Genomic DNA, 20,875 nt, shown 5'->3' on the forward strand with positions numbered 1-20,875 from the left:
AAAGTGGAATGAAATATTTATATTACTATACAGGTAGGTCTTCTGACCAAAGCAATTTGTTGAAATAGGCTCTCCAGCCGTGCTGAAATGAGCATGACAGCACACCTAGCCGTGAATAGAAGATTTGAGAACGGATTAATCACATTTAGAAATATCATCAGTTGTGCTGATTAGTGATTAGACAGAGTTTTGTCAGAGCAGCAGCATTATTGGCTTAGGAATGCAACAAAAAGGGCAGGTATACGCTCCTGTATTTTAACAATATGGTGGTACGGCTACTTGGAGAGCCAAAATGTTCTGAGGTATGAAAAGGTTGGGAAGCAATGATCTAAAGCACCAGTATCTCACTCCAAAAATTGCTGCTCTAGGCTACAAGCTGACATTATGCTTCCTGCTGTAGGAAGCTTTTGGATCTGTAGATTTTCAGTTCAAGACACATGTGTAACTAAAACAAAATATGAATCTATCATTCATAATCTGACACTGCTTTCTCCTGTCGACTGTGCAGGAACGTCCTCCTCAGCGACACCGTCGTACTATGGAATATATAGTTTTACTGTTCAGCAAAAGAGTCGAGGAATGAGAAGAGAGTCAGACGTGGTCACATGACGCAGGAGGAGGCGGCGCTGCGTGCCCGCCGGCCAGTGGCGGTGTGAGCGTCAGTCCAAGCAGCTCCATGGAGAACGCAAAGAGAACACGAATAACGGTACGCTACAATATTTATGGAGATGATCTCCGCTCGTAGCCACACAGCATCTGCGCTGCGTGCATAAATACATGCACTCCCAAACACAGATTATGGTGTTTATTTCGGCTCGCGAAAACAAGCGGTCCACCATTGTCTGCATAGAATTTAGAATGGCCTGGATGTGGAAGGTAAGTGGTTGTTTCTCACATACATTACTGTGCACAATAAGGAGCAGACGTGGTTCATCTCCCCACGTTAGTATGCATTTGACCAGATGTGACATTACGCTGATGGCTCTGTGATACTATAGCCTATTAATCACCCATATAGATGTTTTTCCAGCAACGTGCCTTTTTGCTTATACAGCTGTCTGGCAAACCATTTCGAAATTCGCTATTGTAAGCATCTACTGTATATAAACGGAGAATCAGGCCTTGGGTGTTTATAAGTAACAATGTGTTATATTTGCATTCTAACCATGTCTGCACTCATGTTTCTCAGTAAGCCGCTGCGGCAAGCCACACACAAAGCCCACTGTCAATATTCAGTTAAGTCATTTCATGACAGGGTTTAAGTTTCTCTCAATAAAATAGAAAGTGTTAAGGAGGGCAAAATCACCAAAGTTTCTGGTAGGCAGATAGGCTACATGCGCAAACTAACACTTTCCAGACCATTAGGCAGAAGTGTATAGGCTACATGATGTTACAGTATTATTTACAACCACCTAGCTGGTAGGCTACTTTACTTTCACAACTTGTTATGTGTCCCTCTTGCTCATAGAATTGCAAAGAATGTGATGATCGGCCTAAGCCATGTCCTTGGGGCTGCCAAATCTATTGGCATCATGGCATACATGTCACCCCAAATCTGCCCTGGGGCCTCTTGGTTCTACAATGTATGTATAATGGCTCAGTTGACTAGAAAGAGTCTGTATTTCATTTATTAACCACTTAAACCAGTGGTTTTCAACCTTTTTCATGTCAAGGCCCACCATTTGATGAAAAATAGCCTCTCAGACCCAAACTAAAGAATATTTTGATTATCGTTGGATAAGGTTTTGCCCACAATGTCATGGTTTATTGATGTGGCACTGGTACCATAGGAAGTTATCAGGCATGGTTTATTGATGTGGCACTGTTACCATAGGAAAGGTATCAGGCAAACGATCAAAATAACAATTCTTCTACATTCTCTAATTGTGTAGACTTCTTGAAAAATAAGTTATGCAGATGTTTAAAAATAATTGAACTCTTGAGAGTGTAAAATGAAACCAAATGGACACCCGCAAGGGTCCATTTGGTTTATTTTTTTTTACAGTTGCACAGTCCCATGTAAATACCCATTATTAACCGATTAATTAAAAAAAACTTTAGTTTAGAGTTTAGCTATGGCTTGGGAAAGTTTTTACATGGTTTTCTTCAATGAAGTGGAATTTCAATTTGAATAATTTGAAGGGGAACACGTACACAAGCTGATTTTGCAGATGATGTCTATTGTCTATACTCTTTTAAAAGGACAACTTGATATTCCTGTCATTATCCATCTATTTGAGTTTAATCTATGGGGACAGCCCTATGGGACACCTACACAAGAGATGTCCAAGTGAATAACTTTTTGCTACCCACAAATTGCAGTTATAAATAGTATAATGTCTCATGACATTGCAGCTCTGTTAAGGCTGCTAGTAGGCTATGACTTGGATGTAATGAAATTATAATTATTTTCTAAGTATTTTCATCAGAATTATATTGTCAACTAAAGTGGGCTTTCCATGAAATTAAATTAAAGTAAGTAAAATACAAAGGCTTCAGTTAATGTGACAACTTAAAGGATACTGTGCGCTAACTGTGTCTCTAATATAAATCGCAGCCCATTGCCAGTTTTTGTCTGTCTGTCTGTCTGTCTGTCTGTCTCTCTGTCTTTTTTTTGTAATTTAATTAGTGAGAAAAATCCAGAGAGAGAGAGAGATCTGACATGCAGAGGTCCTCTCTTTGTTCGCCTGTGTTTTAATTGGTGTGAGTTCATCCGTGAAGAGCTGTGTTTGAGCTTGGAAAGGCCTCCGTTTCCATCCATCATTGCTATTCAGAATGGGTTTTCCATCATGTTTAATCTGGGAATGGCGGCGCTGGTATTAACTTATAGCTGCACTCTGCCCATTATGAGTTAAAATAGCTGGCACTCAGGAGTTTGCTGTGCATATGGCATAACAAGGCTATATTTCAAAGTTTCTCTTGTATGCCCTGAGGGATTATACTATATGCATGCACGTGTATTTGTGCTCATTAGACACAAACACACACTCTTGTGTGCGTTTGTTTGTCTGTACAGAAGTAAATGTTGTGGGTGTTCTCAATTCTCTCAGGGCTGAATGGCACGTCTCTGACTCCCCTGTGTGTTACAACGGAAGGCAGGCTGGTAAAATAAACGCCCTGCCACAGTTTTGAGAGAAAGCACAGGGCACAGGTGACATGCTGAATGGGTCTAAAGGCAGCTTTTTACATTCAAAGTGCTACTAAACTGGCACTCAAATTCCCCTTTGTGTTCTTTTCTCCATTTAATCTGGCTCACTTCTTGTGTTTAGAGTTTAGAGTTTAATGGAATCGTATTGTCTGCAATGAAACATTAGTCCCATTTAATTGCTTAGTTTCCCAGATAGATACTTTCTTAATACAAAAAGCCTATAACTGTATATCATATATTTTACATACTGTAGGTATATACGTATATTCTTCACCCTCATTGTAATTTTTTTTAAATTCCTTCGAGACTGAGGGCAACTCGATAGCATAGTGGTTACAGGGAGTATGTGGCCTCTGCCTGACAGCGAGTCCCCAGTTTGACTCCATGCTGGTCAGACCATTTGCTGCATGTCACTCCATGATTCCTGTCTCCCTCCACTATCAAATAAAGGTTCTCAAGGTTGACAAATGATCAAACATTTGTCATTTAATACGTAAACAACTTTACACCCTGTACTTAATTGTAGCGAACACAGCCGATCTACAAGTTCACAACATATGCATCGCCATCGTGACATCTTGTGCGTTTGGAGATTGGCTCTTTTTGCTATTTTCCAGACTTTTTTAAATGCATATTTTTGAACATTTCAGGACATTTTTAGTAGCCTAAAGTTTTTATGTTTGTCGAGGCTGGCAAGTAGACTATATAGAGGAATCCACAGAGCGCTGCCCTGTAGTTGTCATCAATATTGGCCAGCAACTCTACAACCCTTAGATCTCCATATATGGATATATGTCATAACCTGTTCTGTATTCCATATGTTGATCCTTCCCAATCCATCCTTCCTCTTCGATGTCTCCCTATTTGACTGATACCTGTCCATTCAAACTCTAGACGGGCCTGCCCCAAAGTTATTAGTGCAGCTGCGCCCGGCAGCCAGCGAAAACTAGAGTTCTCCACAGGCCCAATAATTAAGGCCCGGCCCTCAACAAACCGTGTACACTCAAGAGAATGACCCTGCTACCAACCTTAGATCTCCATATATGGAGCTGACCTGTTCTGACATTCCATATATTGATCTGTTCTGACCTCATCAAACCCTGTACACTCAAGACATGCTCCATGGCTGATGTCTCGCCCTTAGGCGTCTTACTGGTGACTATAATCCAGCGCTATTTTGGATTTGCAAGATTCTAAATTGTTTAATGTAGGCTGGAGTAGGCTAGGTTTATTTTTTCAAATATATATATATATTGCAAGATATATAGGCTATAGTATTTTAGTAGTAATGGCATCCTTATGGTTTGACTGAACTGAAATTACTCTTGATTGAATTGTAAAACTTTAATACCAAAGCATACTGTTTTGATGCTTTCATTCCTGTATCACAGTTGGCCCTCTCCACTGCTTACATTAATAGCCATGTTTATTTTTGTGGGCTTAGGAAGGTAAGGATAATAGCCCACAGTGTTAACTGGACCTGTTTGATCCATTGGCAGTGCTGATGCGCTCAGCAGTACTGGAGCGACCAGTTCTGCACACGGATTAGAAGGCCACCATGTTATAGGATTAAGGCTGACCTGTTACTGTGACTCTCCAGTGAGAAATGGGAAGCCAATATTAGATAATATAAGGACTGTCACTGAGTGCAAGGCGGCAGATGAGCACAACCTGTTTTACCAAGACAAAGCCAAGATGGCAGATCCTCAGTGATCAGACAATATCACTTAGCTCTGATAACTCCATGTTGCTGGAGTGTTGCCTTATTGTGGAAAATGGTCCTGCCAGAACACTGTTTCTACTACTAGTGGTGCTGTTGCTGAAGGGGAAATGTCTCCCCTTAAATATTTGGCTATACAAGAGATGAATGGTTGATGTGACTGCATGACATTGTGGCTTTGGTTTGATGTCTGTGTTAATGGTGTGTGTTTCTTGAGACCACAGCCTTTTTGTACCAGCATCAAAGTTTGAAGCACTCCAACAAGTAGGCTACAATTGGCAGTGTTCCTGGACAAGCAGCAGGGGATTACTGTATGTCTTTGTCACTGCAGTGACTGCACTAGTGACTCCTACCGGTCGGTGCAGCTAGGTGCCGGTTCAGCATCTGGGAGAGATGAGCCCGCTTAATGCCATCAGGTGAAAAGGAGCAGCTAGCAACACCATGTGTATCAGAGGAGGCATAATATGGTAGTCTGCTCTGCTGCCCTCCAGGACAACAGTGGAGTTTGGTAGAGATCGGGAGGGACCAGAGTATACATGGAGTAATTGGCCATTATACAATTTAAGAAAATGAAAAGAACAAAAAAACTTTTGCATCTAGTGTAAGTCTGTGTTACCCTGAAGCAGGGGAAATAACTTCATTATTTTATATAGAGGCTTTGCAGTCTTGTGATCTGATGCCATGCAGGGGTCATTATTTAACTTGTGCAAAGTACTTTGCATCCCATACAAACATCCCTTATTTTCAAATTGACAAACTTCAATATATTTTTGTTTTAATTAATTATTTTAATCAGTGTCCTTGCTACCTTTTATCCCCAGGGGAATTCTTTATTCCCAATATATAAAAGCAATGCAAATTTGATAAGCTTTCAGTGTTGAGAGCTAACTGTCATAGTCAGAAACATTCATTTGATTGTTGCATCATTCCTGGTTACGGTCATTCTTGGCCCGGTCAGCTTGATTGTACACTTGGCATGGTCTGACCTGAACCAAAGGCCCACTGCCGGGAAAACCAAAAGACAGAGACGTGCTGCTGGCCATTGGGAAATTCGGGACAACTCCCGAACGGCTCCCGAAAAAAAAAAACTCCCGAAAAAGAAAATAGTCATCCTGGCTGGCTGCAGCCTGTCAGTGTCACACACACTGACACACAGTACACAGTACACACTCCACACGGCCGGCCGACTAATTAACTATAGCCTACAGCCTACAGCTGTGGGTAGATACCATAGACTCTATGGTATCTACCCACAGCTGTAGGCTGTAGGCTATAGTTAATTAGTTAATTAATAGAGTATGTTAGATGCACGTGTTTAGGCTTCATAGTACTGTGGTGTCAGCCGTGTGACGTCACGTGTCGCGCAACATGCAGAGAGACAGCGCGCTGCTGACCTCACAATGGCCTTTTCCCATGGTTGTCTCATCACTTGGTTTGATCAAGCTAGAATTTCTGGAATTTGTTTCCTGAGCTACAAAAAAAAAACCCTTTTGTGTAAAACAATGCAGCACTGTCTTCTGTTGCAGGTATAAACATGACATCCATGGATAATGATTTTAGGTCACTGTAGGACCTAAAGTTACCTGAAATGCGCTCACACACCCTTGATTCGTCTGTGTTTCGTTTCGCTATGACTTGACTTTGTTATTACAGTAGATCACATTACACATAATGGATCAGGGATGTGTATTCAGTTTATTCATATTTGATATGTGAATAAATTAGCTGTATGTATTCCTAATATCAAAACCAAGTCCAAGTAGAAGGGGTGTGTGTGTGTGTGTGTGTGTGTGTGTGTGTGTGTGTGTGTGTGTGTGTGTGTGTGTGTGTGTGTGTGTGTGTGTGTGTGTGTGTGTGTGTGTGTGTGTGTGTGTGTGTGTGTGTGTGTGTGTGTGTGTGTGTGTGTGTGTGTGTGATTTAAGTACTGGTTTATAATAAATACATTTTATCATTATTATTATCAGCAGCAGCAGCAGCTCAAAAAGACAAAGACAGAGTTGTACTGGTCGACCCCAGTCATGATGGTGGTGACAGTGAGGAGGTGGTTGACTTGGAGGAGGAGAACGGTGCAGCATTTGTATTATATTGCTTTCTTTTTGTTATTGTATTAGAATGTAGTACAATGTTACTTGCAGTACAGTATCCGAGTGTGAACTGTGCAAAAAGTTAAATATAACCAATATTTGAACCAATCATACTTGTTTTCACCTTAAAATGGAGTGTGATAGTTAGTGATTTTCCCATGGTTGTCTCATCACTTGGTTTGATAAATCTAGAATTTCTGGACTTTGTGTCCTGAGCTACTAAAAAAATCCCTTTTGTGAAAAACAGCACTGTCTTCTGTGGCAGGTATAAACATGACATCCGCGGACAATGATTTTAGGTCACTGTAGGACCTAAAGTTACCTAAAATGCGCTCACACACCCTTGATTCGTCTGTGTTTCGTTTCGCCTAGAGGGCCTCCGCACCTCCACTTCCCGGGCTGAATTATGGGCCCAGCACATCCCTGCCAAAAGGGGCCAGGTCTTGGTAAATAAGAGAATATCCATCTTTCTAATATGGTGCTGGCTTGCACACTTATGCTAAAGAGATCCAAGGATCTCTTTAGCATAAGTGTGCAACCCCAGGAATGAAATATGCAGATATGTGGCACAAGCTGCTCAGATAATTGATTCTTACCTAGTATTATAGCAGGGTAGTTATGGGATCCGAGGCCATGCATGCATAAGTGTGTAAGTATGAAGACATGTTTTTGTCTACTTTCTGAGATCCTCAGCCCTACCATTGTAATCCTGTGTATTACTGTCTGTCAACATCTCTTGCAAGCAGTGAGGTGGCTAGATTTGGCAGGGCTTCAGCCTTGAGTAATGTCTGATTTTGTGCAGCAAGCCTTGTATTGTCCTGTACTCCACCCTGGGAGTGAGCCTCTGAGCATGCAGAACATTCCTGTAATTACATTAGTGTGGTCCAGTGGTGCAAGCCCATGCAGATCCATGGCTGTTCCTTACAGACTGGCAGTTGTAGCTCAATTTAACATCTTGACAAGCAATGATTAATTTGTATTATATGTAGGTATAACACACAATTCTTCTTAGTATAATGTAAATTGTTATAATTGTTGACTTAACTGTAAGACATTTATGACACATTTTCTCATGGGGACCAGAACCAGTGTCATTCCACTAGCTCTTTTTCTCGGTTCAGCTCTCAGTTCCTCTCTTAAAGGTTTCTCTCTCTCCTTTTACCTGTCAAGTTGTCCTATAAAGTCAGCATCGTGGCAACAAGGAGCCAGGTCTGGTCACAGCCGAGGGCTCGACCGAGACAGCTAATAAATAATTACATTGTTCCTGTTATTATCCCAATGGGATTCTAATGGGAGGCCTAAAGTGCTCTGGGCTCCTGCATTCACAGTCACACACACACACACACACACACACACACACACACACACACACACACACACACACACACATGCACGTGCGCCGCCAAGTGAGCCTACCTTGCTACTTTAGTTTCAGTACACCGCAGCAGTGCTGGATTGCGTCTGAATGTGCAGACAAGTCAAGCCAGATTTATACGTAGTTCCTTGCTACTAGTGTCGCGTGCCGAAAATAGCGGATCTACAATCTCACTCTGGCATGCAAGTGGTGCGCAACTTGAGTATAAATCAGACTTCAGACACTATTATTGGCAGTATATCTGTGACCTGTGAGCCACTTGGTTGGAGTGTTTACAGTGTGCGACAGCTGTAGTACATTTATGTTTTAGAATGCTCTGTATTAGAAACAGATGACAAGAAGATTAACTTTCATCACCGCTGGGAAATTATATTTACTGTGAAACACTGAAAACTCTAACATAAAGTTTAACTATACAGTATACAAGAGCATTAATAAATAACTAAAAGCACTGCCATTAGTGAATAATTTGGTTGTGCTAGTTGTTGGTTGTTCCAGAGCGGTAAGGTTTATTTGCTATAGTGTGAGTGGAGGATGATGACGAGATTGACGACAAGGGGAAAGGGACATTCTTTGAAGAGTGTCTTTTGTCTGCTTATTTGTTACCTTTTCTATATAAATAAAAGCTTTTCTTTGTGTCTTAAAGGGATTGTGACATAAAAAAAAAGATTTTGGAATTGTTCTTATTTTTTTTAGGTTTTCTAATCTCAATTGCACCCAAAAAACATGAACTTTTAACATTCAGTAGATTTTCTGTGATCTGGGGTTTTCTGGCTCAAACAGGTGCTCTGATTTGCCGGCAGTAAGTGATGTAAGACCCTGCAAATCCCATATATGTCAATGGGATTTGCCAGCAGATGTCACTGTTTTCACTGTGTTGCCTGTTTTCATTGTAGCTCAAAAGGCTTCCAAACCCCAAAGAAAACTTCAGACCACAGAAAATCCACTGAATGTTCAAAGTTCAGGTTTTTTGGGTGTAATTGAGGTCATAAAACCTAAAAGAAAAAAGAAAAAGAAAAAGAAAAAGAAATGAAAATGAATGTCATAAAACCTTTAAAGATGCAGTCTGGATTTGAAGAGCTTGTCCTGTCAACCAATCACCACTCAAAGGGCGGGTTTCTTGTGTGCCACTTTCCAAACATTACATGCATGCCAACAAACCTTTCATATACTGTAGGTTCAGAACACCAGAGCTCATATTTCAGCCATTAAATGTTGTATGATCTTATCCCATAAGCACAGTCGGCAAATTAAAAAAGAATGTCTAATAAATCACTGTGTAAATAGAGCTTATGGCAACAGTCAGTCAACAGGAAGCAACACATGACCTTTAAAAGCATGCTTTTCCTCACCATTAAGGTGTTAGTTGACCCAAGCCTAAGGAAGCTAAGGTTGAACCTGCCACATCCTCCCTTTCTTGTGGAATAGATATTTTCTTTTGCTTGGCACTGAATGCCCAACCTCCTCCTGGCAGACTTTTAGAAAGTGGCTTTTGCCTGATACTCGGGAGACCTTTAGAAGTCAGATTGGTATTAGCAGAGCTGTTTTGTACTCTTTTTCTTTGCTATTCTCTTGACTGAAAGAAGGAACACAAGTGACTAAATGAAAACCCTCAAATGTTACAGTACAGTGAAGATGAAAATAACATTGGCAGTTGAGTTATTACAGTGTGTTTGTATATCATGCACCTGAACGTTCAGGGTGCATTGTGTTTTCTGACTCCGGTAGACTTGAGACAAATCTTTGCTGGACACATCTTTCAACAACTTAGTCCACTGGAATCTGGAATATCTGAGCAGAAGCTGTCTGTATACAAGTGGAGGTGGGAGTGAAATGAAGCAATTGTGTGTGTGTGTGTGTGTGTGGGGGTCCGATTTCAACAAAATGTATTTACTTTTATGACCCCCGTTAGCAGAACACCCCTGTCACCTATTCATAATGGTTCCATCCAGTGCCAAGGCCAACACAGGGTGGCTGCCACCAGGAGTTGGAGAGAAAATTTTAAATGTTGCTTTCTCTGTATAGCAAACGGTACCCAGTTTTTACACACTGCCATTTGGCCAAAGACTCATATTTGTTCAGATATGTTTTATACTTTTTTCATGGGAAATTGCTAAATGTCACTCATCTAGCAAATTTAAATAGATTTTCTCTTGTCGATGCTTTTCCCAACAGCCAGGTTCCCTGTACTGGTTTTGCTCTTCAAATGCAGGGAGAGAAAGAGAGAGAGATATACAGAAATGTAGATAGTGAATGAGAAGGTTGGTATTGGCATTTAATGCTCAGTTTTACACCTACTGTATAAAAAGGGTACAATCTACCATAATTATAGCAGGTTATAATATAGAGCACTTATAGGGCATCTGTGTTGTGCATTACATTTGGACTTCCTTGCAGCATTTGAAGTTATGGTCACTTACACAGATTTGGTATTCATGCTGTACTGTAGGCCACTGCCCTGACTTGTGTCCAGCATAATTCCTCTGGCCTCCTTGAGAGAGGGGCAGAGGGCACATGGCTATTCACCAGCATAGCCTTGTCCTTGGCTTGCTCGCTCCTCTGCCCTGCTGTGACTGTAACAGCCAGCAGCTCTTAAAAGTCCACCAAGATCAGGTTATGTTAAATCGGCTTTTGGCAAAAGTATAGGCTAAATGTCAGCGGTAGTCATCTTCAATGGCAGAGCAGAGTGCACTTCAGGTTCTAGGTGATTAGAGAAAGCGAGTATCAAGCTTGTTGTTGGTACCCGGCCGTAACACTATAGATCATGGGGACAGAAAATGATTTCAGGTGTATCAAGTATTACTTCATTACCTTAGTGGAAGAATTTGTAAGCCATTGTAGCTCTTGGCAATAGTTGCTAAAGTAGAAAGAAACAACACATTTTAAAGGTCTCCGTTGTCTTATTTATGACCCTAAACTTAGAACTACAAATCTAATGCTTGCCAACACATTATAAATTGTGTGATTCGGCTTTCTCTTACCTAGAGTATTGACCTTGATATTGGCACTTAGTGTTGCCTTTGACAATAGGATATATGAGGGAACAGGGCGTTTGTTTAAAAGGTCTTTAAAAGTCTTGTTTGTAAAGCCTCAGGTCCCTTGGCTAAATGGCAAACTTGATGTTTGTGCTAAATAAATCCCTTGACAACATTTTTGTATAATAAAATGCATTCCATGTTTTGAAGGCTTAAAGGGACACTTCATCTTTTTTCCCAATCTTATCTACATAATACTATTATGGTTTGCTCACTCTGTGTCTCAGAGGCATGCTGTGGATAGCTTGCCGATTTACCTGCCCATGGCATCATCGGTGGCCGGTGGGGATGTCAAACTAGATTTATTTTATTTATGCAATAATTGCAGCTACTATTTTACGGTGCTACGAGACGAAAGGCTGGTAGTTTCACTTCACATCATCAGTCATCGGTAGCAGATGGTTTCATACATTGGAGTTATCTCCATAAACAAGCCGACCCAGATCTTATGGGGGGAACTATAGGACTAGAAGGGCAGCATTTGTAGGTCACATTAACATGATCAACCCTGAGAAATAACATCATCAAATGAGATTGGGAGCCCACACCAGGGGGAAGCAATTGTTCTAAGTGCTGTTGCTTTTTCTTGGAGGGGGGGGGGGGGGGGAAGAGTGACAGCATTGTGTCAGCACGACACAATGGGTTGCTGGCATCCAGGACGACTTCCAGTGAGTCCTAGTGTTTCGCTGTGCTTTCCTTCTGAAAGGTAGACTATAGTGCTTTGTGGAATTCTCATAACGGCCAACCTTTGTGTGGCAAATCTTTTTTTCCCCTCGTCCCAGAAGGTTGCCAGACGCAAATTCATATAAAATGTTTAATCCTTTACTCATGGGGATTATGTTACATTTGATGTCAGATATGCATTAGTGAAATGGTGTTTGACAGCTTTTAAACCCACTCACCCCATGTATATGTACCATACAGTATCCATTTGCAGATTCACTCACACGCACACACGCACGCATTTTTCTAGCCTTGATTCCAGGCTAGGATTGTTCAGCATACCGTCAATGATTTTGACTGGGCTCTCACTCTGATTACCCCCCCCCCCCCCCAACTCCATCAGAATGATCACACACAAACTGGTCTGAAATCTGAACTAAGACTCATTGTGATGCAATATCATTATGCCACCAGGGCAGATTAGTGGGTTGTTGTTGTTTCTTTGACCTGATAAATGTATTTCCTTTTCAAATGTGACCATTGATAGGGGGGGGTGACAGGGTTCATAGTGATACTGATCATGAGGACTTTAACCCATTTTTGGTGGGAACCCCTTTTGGTGTTTTAAACATTATACGTTATATATATTTTTAAAGATATCCTTTTGCGGCTTACGCCTTTTATTGTTTTTTTTTGAAGGGACAGACAGTAGGCTGACAGGAAACGGGAGAGAGATGGGGGAAGACATGCAGTAAAGGCCGTGTCGATTACGTTATAATTTAGCTATTGAAAAATAGCAGATCTACAAGCTCATAGCGCGCCACCGAGTGGCACGCTACAAGCTTGTAGGTCTGCTATTTTTGAAAAAACGTGAAAATATTTATTTCAGAAAACTGGAGGATTTAGAAGATTTCTTTTTAATTTCGAGGTCAGGCCTAAATGGGTTAAGTATACTACGTTAGTTCCATTGATCCAAACCCGAACACAATCTATAGGTTCAATATTAAAATGCTCACACCCAAAGCCACGATACTAGAGGGAGCGACAACAACGATCTGGTACCACCCACCTAAAGAACAAACATGGTGTTCTCCTTCTACAGTGGTTTTCAACCATTTTCATACCGAGGCCCATTATTTATTCAGCATTTGAGCCAAGGACCACCATTTGATGACATGTAGTCTCTCAGACCCAAAACTTAGAAAATGTTGTTGTCGTTGGATAAGATTGGATAAGAAGGCAAACGTTGCTCAGAATAACAGTTCTTCTACATTCACTCATTGTGTATTTCTTGGAAATGAACTAAATGCAGATTTTAAACAATAATTTAACTCTTGAGAGCGTGAAATGACACCAAATGGACCTGTATGGGTCCATTTGGTTTCATTTCACGCTCTCAAGAGTTAAAGATCTATAAGGGTCCATGTGGTTAAGAACTCTCCATCACGTAGCTGGGGACCACCTGGAATCCCTTCAAGGACCACCGGTGGTCCCCGGACCACTGGTTGAAAACCACTGTTCTACAGCACTGCAACAAAGTGTGGAATGCCCTGACCCCATCCCTTAAAAAATGTGGATCACTGGCTTCCCCCAAAACAGGCCTGAAAATCCACCTTTCAGGGGGCCAAAGGGGGAGGGAGGTACATCTCACTTCTCCCATAGAAAGGTGATGTCATTCATTGCCTTCACTCGAACGTTTCCATTTGGCCAAATGAGGTGCAGAAAATGCATACTGGCAGCCAGCCTGTTTTAAGTTGTCTGAAAACCCACCTCTTCAAGATTCAATTCAATTCAAGATTCAATAATTTTTTTGCCATGTCAACAAGTTGATAGGAATTTGTCTTGGTTCATACTCAACATATACAGACAACCATAGATACACAAACAAGAAGGACAGTACAATACAGAAACAAAAACCAGCAGCATAGGAAATTACATTCAGTTTTTTTAAAGTGCTATATGTGTATACTATGAGTTCAGATGTCTAATGGCTACAGGGTAAGTGCTATCCCTGAAGCGACATGTTGAGCTCTGGATACTTCTATATCTCCTGCCTGATGGGAGGAGATTGAAGAGGTGATGTGCAGGATGGGAGTTGTCTGCAATGATTTTATTTGCCTTCCTAATTATTCTGGTGGAATAGAGTGAGGAAAGTGTAGGGAGGCTGCAGCCTATGTTTTTTGATGCGCGACGTACTACTCTTTCCAGCTTTAATTTGTCTTGAGAGGTTGTGTGACCAAACCAGACAAGCATGGAGAAGGTGAGAACACGTTCAATAGTGGCCCTATAGAAGTGAGTCATGGCTGCTTGGCTGACTTTGAACTTCTTAAGCTGCCGCAGGAAATAGAGACGCTGGTGTGATTTGCTTATTATGAGACTGGTGTTAAGATCCCATGATAAGGATTCATGGATGGTGGTCCCTAGGAACCGGAAGGAGGAAACTCTTTCTACCTCTTCCCCATTGATGAAGAGGGGGGGGGGGGGGAGGGGACTCGATTTATTTTTCCTAAAATCTATGAACTTTTTTTTTAGAGATGTTTAGAATCAAGTTGTTCAAGCTCCATCTTAGCCCGTAGCACTTGCCCCAGCCTCGGTGACCTTACAGACATATGCTTATGGCTCAACTCATGTAACTTAGAATACCATTTTATGTAGACATAGCATGGTATACGCATAGTTTCATTATATAGATATTCCACTGTTTGGTTCTTAGCTTACGTATGATTCATGATGACTATTATGTATTTGATTATTACCATGTTTTTGTTCTTGCTTACTGTAAATTGCTCTGGATTACGAGTGTCTGGTCTGCTAAATGCCTAAATTGTAAATTGTAATTGTTGTGAGGCAGCAGGCAGCAGAAAGTCAGCCTTCTCCCTTGGAGCACTGACTGCTGTACCCCCCACCACCACAGACCAGCTGTGTGAGGGGACTGCCCCCTCTGCTGGGCTGTGCAGGGATCTGCAGCACATTGGTATCTCTGCCCATGTTGTCACAGTGGTGTCCTCCTGAGCTCTGAGGCAGCCAGGTGGCGCTGGAAAGCCAGCATCTGTCCTGTTCTCTTCATTTGGGAATGAATGGAGGGTGCCACTGCTTTACGTACACATTGCTACTGTACAGTATTGCCGATCCATTAGTAGTTCCATTATATTTCAGTTTTCACTTTTTGGACTTTTTTAGTTCTTTATTGAGCACAACGGAGATGAAGCGAGGAGAGATAAGGAAAAACAGACAAAACTTCTACCGATCAGATTTAAGGTGTATCATATTGTTAAAGAAAATCAAACTTGCAGGACTAACTGATCAACACAAGTAAAGAAATGAATAAAATATGCACACTGTGACATATCTTACTCGTACTATATTATAGCCATACTCCTACTAGCCTATTATTATTATTATTATTATTATTATTACTAAGATATATAGCTTCTTGCAGTATGACATTAATTAATATATACTGGTATCCGTCATCACCAGAGGATATATTTTTATTTACTTTTCTTTAGTTTATGCCTCTATTGTATTGCCTTAATGGCTTGGGCGAAAGACAAAGAGAGTGGGAGAGGAAGAGATCGCAAGAGAAAGATGGCCTGGTAAATATTTTCTCGAATCCTTGATTAATTGAAATTGGATTTTAACTGCTCACTGGACCATCATAGTGAGTATCGGGTGCCAAGTAGGTAGTGATTTTGCAATTCAAATGTAATTTTCAGTTTAAATTTTTTGCTATTGCCCAGGAGGACACTGAAACTAACTGGGAGATATGTTTTTTCATGAGCCATTTTCATCAGGTTGAGGGTTCTCATTATTTCAATTCCCATCACGATCAGCATTTGAAATGCTCCCATTGTTTACTGAGCTAAGGCGCTAGTAGAGTCTGGTCTGGTCTTTCTCGGAAAATATATTCTTTTCAAGCCTAGATGGAGGTGAAATTTTGTTTGCACGTTTTCTATTCATTATTCAAGTCAAGGGGCATTGCTTGCTGATCATTTTATTATTTACTGATGTATTGCCTATTTTGTGTTCATAAAAACCAGGCACATTGCTGCCGTGATAGTTTGCCTGAGCAATTTTGAGATGGTGCCCAACAGATCAAAATGGAGAGCATAAAATGATATCATTGGGGGGGAAATGACACCCTCACATTCAACACAAACCTGTATATGTTTTCTTGGGAATGTAGTCTGTTTTCATCCGCCCAATTTCTCACTTCATCCTAATAAGGTCAGCGTTACAAATGGTCAAGGTAGCATTCAATATCCTCCAGATAATTCTTCTCCCTATACGTCTATATGAAATGTGGTCACAGGTATACAATAGGATGGGCTGGCTGGAGAGAATTATTGCCCTCCAGTGTTCTGGTACCCCCTCTACCACCACCAACACCATCCACATTATGTCTGTGAACCAGGATCAATAGTTTTAGTGCCTCCACAGATAAGGAAATAGCCCGTTGGTTGCTTCTGGGTGATGGGTGTTAATTGAAATGTTCCTTGGGTTGACCCTGCACAACCAGTGGTGCAGGTAATGTTTTTGTCCATCACTGAAAGATATCACAGTAAAACAAATAAAGTCACTACTAGTGACTCTAGAGATATGTAAAGCCATACTCTCGAATAAATTGTCTTAAGATTGACTTCTACTTTTGAGTTTTGCCCTTGTTATAAGTTGTTATAAGTCTCAATTTCTCTCGTTCCTCCATATAATTATTTTCTTTGCCAGTTTTACAGTCATGACATGGTCACATGATTGCAGATTTTCTGTGGACAAGCCACCTAGTAATTGCCCTAAAAATGAGGAAATTAGAAATTGTGGGTTCTCTTGTATTAAATCCGATGGACGCTCAGCCCCCTATAACACTACCCCCCTAGCCGTTCAGAATTGCTTCAATACTCCGTGACACATCATTTCCCTGGTGATTTGTGGCCAGATTGAGGTCGAAGGAGAATAGGACAGATTTTCCTTCCTCTGTTTCACTTGTCACTAGAACAGATGGATGCTGTATCACTGCAGTAGGTATGTGCAGGGGAGGTCTCCTTTTTCCTTAATGTTCCATAATCACCTCTTGATGGCAAGCTATTACAGTCAATGAAATGCCCCTCTGGATAGCAACGCATTACTTTTGGTTTGGTGTGGAAAAAAACACTAAAAGGAACACATAGGACTCAGAGGGCTCCAATTTCGTCTCCAACTTTACCCGCAGCGCGGGCCGCAATTCAGCCGCTGCCCGAAAATTACGAATATAGGAGCTTTCTCTGTCCCTTAATGGTATTTTCGTCCAGCATCACCCGCTAACTTCAAGGCAGCAACGTGCTTAGGCTATGAAGCAATATAATATAGCACTAACGGGCAACGCATAAGGGATCTCTTAAAGGCAATGGCACGTGGACTGGTGATTGGTTAAATTTGGTTTAATTATTGTAACGCCCAAACCACACCTATGCATAATATAACGGGTAACGGAGGTGTTTTAAGGGATTTAGACAGGTAACCAAAATACCAACTTTAGTGGGGGAACACCCTTTCTCAACTCCTAAATCCCCAAATAGTGGCTTTAGAAAGATGAGACAAAAATGGAGCCCAGAGCCTCTTCTTGTATGTTCATTTTGTAGGATCAAAGATACCATTATAAAGCCACAAATCTACTGGTGATGTAACGTGTATGCAATTGCAACATAAACGCAAGAGACTTGTCAGAGTACGGTCACCTCGGTTTCTTTTCATCCGCCCCCACGTGTTTGATCCTGCTCTGGGAAGCTCTCTCTTGGGAGTTTTGATGTTGGAAGATCAGAGCATGTAGGTGGTGCTGCATGCAGTCTGGCTCGGTTGTTAGCACCCCGCCAACCCCGTCCACACATTATTTTGCACCACATCCAATCTTCTCTCAATGGGACAACTAGAAAGAAGCACCGCCTTTATGAAAAATGTAGAAAGAAAATAAACCAATGCAACCATTGCTGGCTGGGAGAAATGTATTAAAGTTTCCCAAATATTGTGTCTCTGCTGGACAGTGGACACTATCACCTCAGGGTCCACGATATCGTAGTGTGCCATAGTAATTTACCGGTAGCCTGTCTTTCTTTTTCCTACTGTCTCTCTCATGTTTTTGTTCTCTCCCTCACACTATCTCTCTTGCTCTCTTTCCCATTCTCTCTTCCTTTGTGCATTGATCTCTGTATCAACCCTGCCATTAATGTCTCCTCTGCAAGACCTCTAACTCTCCCTCTCCTCTACCCAGTGATTAATGGATATGCATAGCTTCCATATCTCCCCAACTGTTTCTGCCAAGTTTTCATTTGTGTCGTGTCCTCCAGTTGATCATTTTGCCGTTTAGCGACAATGTGCCATCTTGGCGAAACTGGACATTCTCCTAATCCTCTCACTCATAAAAAGGACGCAATGACAACTCTGTGGATTGTGTGGAATCAGCTCTTTCACACTATTTGAAATGACAGCTCCATCTAGAGAAAAGTGTAAGCTCTCTGGCTCAGTGAACAGAGATTAACCCATTCTGAACGGGCACCCATTTTGGTGTCAGCATCGTGTTATGCTTTAGCTATTGAAAAATAGCAGATCTACAAGCTCATATCGCGCCACCGAGTGGCGCGATACGAGCTTGTAGGTCTGCTATTTTTGAAAGAAATCGAAGAACGACTGACATTTTTAGAATCTGATCTCAGGTCAGAATGGGTTCATCAGACCAGTGTGTGTCCAGTGGAAACCTCGTATGAATCTGATCTCAGGTCAGAATGGGTTAAGTTGTCCTCTCGGCCATATACGACAGGGGTGTATTAGCATAGTTCAATGTGTCTTCCTCATGCCATCAAATAGTTGGAGTATTTCATAGATCTGGGGTGAAAAGAGAAGTGAGAGGACATCATCTGCCTTGTACAGACACCATACCCATTGGCTTTTGCATTGTGTCTCTCTCTTTCTGTCAGTTGTGGGACACATATAATGCAGCTTGAATGTGAATGGGCTCATATCTGCAAATCAGACGTGCCATTCCTTTCAGCGTCTCATTCCGATGCTGTCAAGGCTGCAGACTTCCTTGCATCCGAGATATTGTCATTTTTAATGGTTGTTTTCATTTCAGTCTGTATCTGTCGTTTGCCCAACATTAACATAACATTTACATTGTAGGAATCCAGCAGGTTCTTATATCTTCTCTCTTTCTTCCTAAAGATGGAGTGCCGTGATGTTTTTATGGTTATGATGTCACTCAAAGTGGTGTATTTTTGATTGGGCCTTTTGACTCAAAGACTTTCATGAAGAAACCAAAAATGCACAGGGAAGACATATTTAAATATTATAACCACACCTGGGGGTCTATGGATTAATGCACTCCAGTCTCATACTGTAGGGAGCCGTGATGGTAGTTACAAATTATATTTGTTTATTTCATCTTACATCAAATGTAAAAACGTTACAAAAAAAGTAATGATTTATTAGAAACCACTTACATTTATTTTCTATGTTTCTCTTCATCCACAGAGGAAGTTGATGATAGCGTCCAGTCTGATCGTGGCTGTGAGCCTCTTTGTGGTCATGGTGTACACAGAGAAGCCCTATTTCCTCCTGGAGCCTGTCTTTGGCCAGACGTTCAGCAGACACTGGATTCCTGGTTTCTCTAGACCACCGCACAAGGCCTTCAAACCCCACCTTGGCTATGTCAGCATTCCCAAACAGGAGGTGAGGGGGCTTCTCTAAATGCATAAATACATTGTACGTGTGCAAGCACACACAGACACACACGTATGCACAAATCTATCCAAATCTGTAACTTTTCAGGATTAAAAAAAGCAACTGTTTTGTACATACAATGATGTATAAATATATATTATTATATGTCGACTCATCTGATAGAGAGGTTATAGTGGGTAGCCATGGGTCTTTGTGTCCTTGTCTACCCCAAGTTGTGGGCCCAGCCGCCCCTAGGTAGGGACTGAGTGGAGTGGAGATTATTACGGGCAGCACCTCGACCTCGTCTGTCATTGTGACGGGCGCTGTCGCAAATTTTGTCTCCCGGAGGAATGTCCACCAATCTGAAGTCTTTACTTTCTATTCTACTCCTCTTCCTTGTAGGAAACGGTCTAAAAGACGTGTGTGTGTTGGGGACAGAGGGGGGGACAGAGGGAGGGGGGAATACTGTAGCAGACTGTACTGTACCATGCCATACTGTACCGGACTGTACTGCTGCGCCGTGTGTGTGTGTGTGTGTGTGTGTGTGTGTGTGTGTGTGTGTGTGTGTGTGTGTGTGTGTGTGTGTGTGTGTGTGTGTGTGTGTGTGTGTGTGTGTGTGTGTGCACGCAGTGGAACGGGGTGTGGCCTTAAATGTGATGTAATTTGCATCAGTGTGAAATGTTGCGCAATAACATGGTATTTCATGCAAATGCAAACTGTACAGTAGTTATGACAGTTGCATGGATGCAACATTATGTCGTTATGTTATTAGCGTTATGTCTGGACAGGCATGCAGTAGGTGTTGTGCATGGAGAGAGATGTCTGGACAGGCATGCAGTAGGTGTTGTGCATGGAGAGAGATGTCTGGACAGGCATGCAGTAGGTATTGTGCATGGAGAGATGTCTGGACAGGCATGCAGTAGGTGTTGTGCATGGAGAGATGTCTGGACAGGCATGCAGTAGGTGTTGTGCATGGAGAGAGATGTCTGGACAGGCATGTTGTGCATGGAGAGATGTCTGGACAGGCATGCAGTAGGTATTGTGCATGGAGAGAGATGTCTGGACAGGCATGCAGTAGGTGTTGTGCATGGAGAGAGATGTCTGGACAGGCATGCAGTAGGTGTTGTGCATGGAGAGAGATGTCTGGACAGGCATGCAGTAGGT

General features: G+C 41.7%; 1 protein-coding gene across 3 annotated transcripts in view; it reads left to right on the top strand.

The window, feature by feature from the left end:
* The first annotated feature begins 616 nt into the window (after window positions 1-616).
* The window catches only part of st6galnac3 (ST6 (alpha-N-acetyl-neuraminyl-2,3-beta-galactosyl-1,3)-N-acetylgalactosaminide alpha-2,6-sialyltransferase 3), a 47,771-nt gene continuing 27,512 nt past the window's right edge, over window positions 617-20,875 (top strand). Inside the window, exons 1-2 of one of the 3 annotated variants that reach the window (XM_083781237.1) lie at window positions 617-706; window positions 19,523-19,720. In XM_083781237.1, the coding sequence (XP_083637363.1) occupies window positions 677-706; window positions 19,523-19,720 (228 nt within the window). In that variant the 5' untranslated portion in view covers window positions 617-676. The other 2 variants (XM_083781236.1, XM_083781238.1) reach the window with 2 other exon arrangements.

Source organism: Protomyctophum parallelum (genome assembly GCF_964188405.1).
Source record: "Protomyctophum parallelum genome assembly, chromosome: 14".
NCBI lineage: Eukaryota > Metazoa > Chordata > Actinopteri > Myctophiformes > Myctophidae > Protomyctophum > Protomyctophum parallelum.